General features: G+C 43.4%; 1 protein-coding gene and 1 long non-coding RNA gene across 3 annotated transcripts; both read right to left on the reverse strand.

Annotated features, from left to right (window-relative positions):
* Positions 1-869: 869 nt before the first annotated feature.
* On the reverse strand, positions 870-1,740 carry LOC136531648 (uncharacterized). 2 transcript variants are annotated; one of them, XR_010778085.1, is made up of 3 exons: positions 1,718-1,740; positions 1,412-1,503; positions 870-1,331 (listed from the first exon to the last, which is right to left on the reverse strand). It is a non-coding gene; the product is annotated as an uncharacterized lncRNA (long non-coding RNA). The 2 variants fall into 2 exon arrangements; XR_010778084.1 differs by having other exon boundaries at positions 1,412-1,543; positions 1,718-1,738.
* A 45-nt stretch (positions 1,741-1,785) lies between these two features.
* On the reverse strand, positions 1,786-5,869 carry LOC136531647 (pentatricopeptide repeat-containing protein At3g26782, mitochondrial-like). Its single transcript, XM_066524291.1, is given in 4 exon segments — positions 1,786-1,993; positions 2,362-3,938; positions 4,865-5,518; positions 5,520-5,869. Coding segments are annotated over 3 exon segments (2,007 nt in total). The 5' UTR covers positions 5,829-5,869; the 3' UTR covers positions 1,786-1,993; positions 2,362-2,894.
* Between the last annotated feature and the right edge of the window lie 695 nt (positions 5,870-6,564).

Below are 6,564 nucleotides of genomic sequence, written 5' to 3' on the forward strand. Positions count from 1 at the left end.
GCTATTTGTGCTGCTTAATAGGTCAGTCTATCTACCCGTTTATATCCTCCCTGTGAACACCTTTACTCTTGATCTTTCAAAAAAACACCTTTACTCTTGTTTGGTGGATGATTAATTGAAGTGCCATTTCTGTATTGTAGGTTTCTGGCTGAAGTTGGGCTCGTGCCTGTTGAACAACAGATGAAGGAGATGGTCATCCACAAAACAGAAGCCACAGATAAAGACAAAAGAAACTAATCAGTGACTGGCTTTTATGATATGGAAGACAGTTTAACACCTTACATCATTCGACAGAGTGACATTATCTCTGATGATAGAATGTGCATTCACTACAGACACATGAAGTTCAGACAGTACAATTTTGCACAGATGATCATACACCTTTGGACATACTTGCAAATGGAAACCCTGGTCCAAATCTGAAGTGAAAAGGATGTAGCAGCAGAGCACATCAAGCCTGCTTTCCCTCTTCCTTGAGTCTGCTCTTCTTTTTCTTGATGTAGCAGAAGCATGAGCAGCAGGGGAACTGAAACAAGAACTTCATTGCCAGACTAATCACCAATACTTTATTTGACTAAGTGTGCCCAAGGGATTTGCATGTAATGCGACCCTTAAATATACTACATGGATAACTCCTCACACAAAAAAAAAGTTGTCTAAATACATGTTTCTCTCATAGTTTAAACTTTTTCTCTCTCTTATATATTTGTATTGTCAGATGTTGCTTTGTTTGCATGGTTGGACTCGTACGCATAAATAGCAGCTGATATTCAGAGAAACATATGCATATATGCACACATTAGAACCATGTAAAACTGTACAGCGTTTCAGGCTTGACCACTGCCAACACAAAAAGTTAAAGGCGCCGCATTGCCGTTAATAGTGGCTAAGCACATCGCAGGTGTAGATACAAAATAAACATATCCCAAGCTCAGATATGCTGTCAAAAACGTACACCTCCATCGTTACAGAGTTCAGAGTGTCCTGGAGTGGTCCAACAGGTACTCAGCGCTTGCCAGCAGCAACAGATACTCAGAGAAGCACCAGCAACCTCACAGGCGCCATACGAGTATACCACAACCATCCTCCAGTTCTGCTGCAGAAAACCGTCCTTTCTAGACATGCTTAAAGTATTCTTTTTCTCTGCTGCATCCCATTTCCTCTTTTCACCGTGGAGCGTGGAGCTTCTTTGCACTTGGCGTAACCCAATCCTTCTCCAACTCAGCACTCTTCCTCGAACATTCATAGGCATCCTTCACCTTCATACATGCAAGCTACTTTACCAACCGAGCTCTGCGCTGAAACATTGGACAGATGCACCAGTTTCACTCCTAGAATGAGCAAAATAATGTATAAGCATACACACAACCAATGCACAGCAAGACTCAGCCATTCACTTACACAAATATACCTCATGCGCGGGCCAAAGAATCATCCTCCTGCCAGTGTAGAACCAAAGGAAACCACCATTCCCTTTGTCACCAGAAGCTTGAATGCATTGGTCTTCAGAGCAAAGCAAACCCTAATTAATTACCACATACACCTACCAATTCAACAGATATAGGAAACTCAGTACAAACTTCTAACAATTCAACTTGGAGCCTTGCAACTGAAAAAATTAAAACCCTACAACACAAAATCAAACCCTTCTCCCCTCCCTATTTTTCCAACCAAAATCACCAAGACAAACACTTGAACACAAGCATGTACTACTGACCTGTGGCTGGTTCTCACTCTTGCCTCTCTCCGTTTGTGCTATACCAGTGACTTGTGCTATACCCCTTGTCTTCTTTGCTGGATTACTTCTGTCAGATAATTTGAGAAGGGGAGGAACAATGGTGTTGACAGCTGATTTGGTAAATGGGAGAAACCACGTCGAATTCATGCCCTTCATGTGCGCCATACAGCAGATCTGTTCACCTCGTGTGCACATCCCTGTCGCCTCCAGGCATGCCATGTTTGACAGGGCATGGGCTAAGCAATGGGATTGTGGCTTCAGAAAAAAAAGCTAGGGATAGCACATACAGTTATGTAAGACCATCGAAGACAGCTTTGTTTCTTTGTCAAATTGCACACAATGTGATTAGCTATATTCTACTGTCCTTATTGTGACAACTATGCAATCCACTTTAAAAGGATGTATAAGCACTCACTTTCCACAAAACCACTATCCAGTTAGTTGATAGCTTGGATAGCGCATACTACTTTTATAAAATAATTAGTAATAAAGAACCTCATCTCTAAAGCCTGAACTCAGTTTGAAATGGTTTTCAGGGTGAAATGGTATTTTAAGTCCTTACTCCACAGTATCACATTTTGTTTACTAATTGCTGTACATTTAAATGAGAATAACATACAAACCTTCTATAATGTTATGGAACAGAGTTGATATTAAGAAATGAATCATGTCTCAATTTCCTCTCTGAGGCACATTTCTGGGATTGACAAATTCATGCTTCTGAAGTGTCCAGCAGTGTTTCTCATCACATGTAAATATTAAAAAACTAATCCTGGCAGAATTCATGTACTCCAAAATGACTTTGTGCTCCTGGCCTTCACAAATGGTCAAGGCTGAGCCATTATGTTACAAGCCCTTCATATCATGACGAAAATCCATGTCTTGCGCATGAAAGTGCAAGTGTATTATGCAGGACTATTGAAAGCCCCAATGTCCTTCATCTTCACCACAGATAAGTTAATTAACTGTGTCAGCCAGCTATGCAGTTCAGACCATTTTATCATAATCAGGATGAAAAGTTATAAATTATATCACTGATGTATTGGCCTCTGTGTCCTGGACAGATGCACTGAGAGTATCATAAACAGTTATCTTAATATGTGTTATTCTGATGCCTACCAATATGGCATCACAAACTAAGCTTCTTTGCATAATGTCACCAATAATCCCCACATGAGCATAACCCATCCTTGAAATGATGAAAGCGCTTTATGTCTCTAACAATAATCTCTCGTCCAGTAAGCTTTGTAATAATCTTTATTGCTGCATGGCAATCAGTGCAGACCCGGAGATTCTTTATGACATGGATTACTGACCCTTGTACAGAGTTCATCAGGGCAAACGCAACAGCAAGCTTTTCACTATGGATACGCAACATGGATTCTCTCTCTTCTACATCCAAATCATGAAGAGCAGAACCTGTGTTTGGTACATAGCCTGCTTCTTGAATTCTCTCAAGCAGTTTCTCCAAATAAGCATAGATTTCCTTGTACTGTGGATGACTCTTGTCCCCAACATAAAACAAATGGGTTTTACCTTTCAACTCAACCGAGCTATACCCTGGAGGCTTTTCTATTCCTCTGGTTTTAACCAGAACTCTCATTCTTTCCACATCTTTCCACCTTCCAGCTTCTGCATATATATTTGACAAGAGAACATAATACCCAGAGTTAGTTGCATCCAACTCAAACAATCTTTCTGCAGAAATTTTCGCCAACTCAACGTTTTTGTAGATTCGGCATGCACTAAGAAGAGCTCCCCACAAAGCAGCATCAGGTTTGGCTTTCATTTCTTTAATAAGGTCATAAGCTTCATCAAGACAACCAGCACGGCCAAGAAGATCCACCATGCATCCATAGAGCTCAACACCAGGTTCAATTCCGAACTCAGTTTTCATGGTGTTGTACCAATAACGGCCCTCATTCAAAAGACCAGCATGACTGCAAGCAGCTAAAACTGAGATAAAGGTTATGTAGTTTGGCTTTAGCCCTGACTTCCTCATGTCAGTGAAAACATGAAGGGCTTCTTGGCCATATCCATGCATGCCATAGCCAGCAATCATGGCAGTCCATGAAAGGATATTCTTTCCCTTAATTTTTTGAAAGGCTTTCCACGCCATTTCAACTTTTCCACACTTGCTGTACATATCAACTACAGAAGTCCCAACATAGACATCGTCCTCCAATCCCATTCTTACCACCTTTAAAATATATAATAAGAGGAAAATTTAATCACATCAAAATTAAATAGAAAGAATGGCATAGCACCATCATATAATTTGAGAACATGGCAACTGTGAGACAGATGAACAATTGATTTGATGTATCTCATCCAATGCTGCCAAAGGGAAGTTGCTTAAGCTTAGTAATGAACTAATGTAGATGACCTAGCATTTCGATTCTTATCTTGATCAATGTATAATGAATCAATGATAATGTAGATCACTAGATCCATAAAGATAAATAAATGATACCTACTGACCAGACAACTCACACAGAATTCTCAAATGCGATTTTGATCCACATAAAATCTATCGAAGTACAAATGCTCACTGGCAAGTATGGCAGTTATGTCATAATCATAACTCAAAATTTTGCTTGTGGACAAATCTGGCATATACCACACTACCACAGATCTCCAAAAGCAAAGCAACAGATGAGAAAAAGGTTACTATATACTATAGTCCTCGAAAAGAAAAAGGTGATCGTGATGCTTCTATGTTCACAGCATATTTTTTCTTCAAAGCATGCAGGTCCATTTGTTTGGCCAAACTTAACACCTAAGCACAGAAATACCTTTATGCTAAAACATTATTCCATCATCATTAACAGTGACTAGTAACAACTTTATAAGGTTTTTCTCACTAGGATGATGCATGCAGGTACTTTTGGTGCTATAATGCCATCTCACATGGTTCATGAGGTGATGGCACTCCTGCAGGAATGAGCTTAGCATAGAGGCCCTCAACAACAAATGTAAGACTATTCTAACAGTTATAGATGGCTCCCTTTGTTCAGCAAAATCACGTAGACTGATCTTCAAATATTGGCATGGTGAATTTGGTCCCAAGAAACATGCAACTGGCCAAGGAACTTTGTAATAAAAGGTTATGAGGAAGCAACTCACCTGATTATGGATGCGCTTTCCAGTCTGTATTGCCCCCGCATGCGCACAGGCCAGTAGCACAGCCGACAAGGTTACCGCATTGCATCTAACACCACCTCCCACAATCAGCATCTTCCTATACAACCCAAGCGCCTCTGCTGACAGTCCATTCTGGGCGTACAATGCAATCATTGTGTTCCAGGACACCACATCCCTCTCCATCATATCAAAGAGCTTCCTCGCCGCCCCCAGGTCATGACCACCGCCCTTTGCATAAGCGTCTAGCATCGTGTTTGCTAACCCTGTATGCCCATCCAAGCCAATCTTGGAGACAAGTGCATGAATACCACCAGTAATGCCACGGTCAGGGACACGGGCGGATGCAGAGAGCGCTACCAGTGCAGCCGCCTCGTCGACCACTCCCGCGGAATCAGAGGCGACCATGGAGCGGAAGATAGAGAGCGCAGTATATACGAGGTTGTTGCGCACGCAACCGGACGCCATGGCAGTGACAATGACGGGGTTGGGAGCGGGGATTTCGTCGAACGCCCTGCGGGCATCGAGGGGGCGGGAGCAATGGTGGTACATGTGGAGGAGGGCGGAGGCGGAGTAGGCGTCGGAGGGGAAGAGGCCCGCACGGAGTGCGAGGAGGTGGAGCTGGCGGCCGGCGGAGAGAGGAGGTGGCGGCGGCGGCGGCGCGGAGGGCCGGGGGCAGGGCCGGCCGGAGCGCAGCGGGGTTGGCTCGGAGGGCGGCAGCAAACGCGGCCAGCGCGGCGACGGGGTCGCCGGATGAGAGGAGGTCCGCGACGGCCGTGGACCATGACGAGGGGCGGGACGGGTCCACGGCGCGGAGGAAGAGCGCGCGGAGGGACGGCGTCGGGGCGTCTCGGTGGCGTTGGGGATCGGAGACGGTAGCGGTGGGATTACGCGCTGTGGCTGGAGGTGGTGGGTTTGTGTGTGGAGGCATGATGCTTGCTGCCGCCATTCGCTGCGCGGCCGGTGCCCTGCGGTGGCGCTTTCTCGGAGTCGGACGAAGGGGAGGGGAGGAGATTTTCAATTCTCCTAGTCGATTCCCAATAATTTGCTCTAGTGTTGGTTTTCAATACTTTTGACTCTTAATTAACTCTCTTTTTTATGGCTCAATACTTCAAATACAAATTGTAGTATATAGGTTCCATTTGTTTCGCTAAAAAGTTATGGCTAAAAGTACTATTCGTTGATTTGTTGTGAGAGAAAAATATTGTTCCTCGCTGAAACAGAACTGCTCATAAGATAAGCGAACAGAGCCATATATCTGAATTTGCCCATAAACTCACATCACACACACTCACATATACTGTACATAGAACTACTGCACATATATCTAAAGACACGCAAGGCCCCCAAAAGATACTTAAAATCATCACACTCCAACCATTATGGTTTGTGAAACATCCAAACTTAAGGCTACAAAGAGAATAAGGAAAAACTCGGGTGTAAAACCTGTGCCGAGCAGGGCTCGAACCCAGGGCATGGGTGCTCCACTAAGGGGGTGTTTGGTTCTTTAGTCGCTCCTAAAATTCATGTCACATTGAATTTTTAGATACTAATAAGAAGCATTAAATATAGATTAATTATAAAACCAATTACATAGATGGAGACTAATTTTCGAGACGAATTTTTAAGCCTAATTAATCCATCATTAGTACATGTTTACTGTAGCACCACGTTGTCAAATCATG

Source organism: Miscanthus floridulus, unplaced genomic scaffold (assembly GCF_019320115.1).
Source record: "Miscanthus floridulus cultivar M001 unplaced genomic scaffold, ASM1932011v1 fs_404_1_2, whole genome shotgun sequence".
In the NCBI taxonomy this organism is placed as follows: Eukaryota; Viridiplantae; Streptophyta; class Magnoliopsida; order Poales; family Poaceae; genus Miscanthus; species Miscanthus floridulus.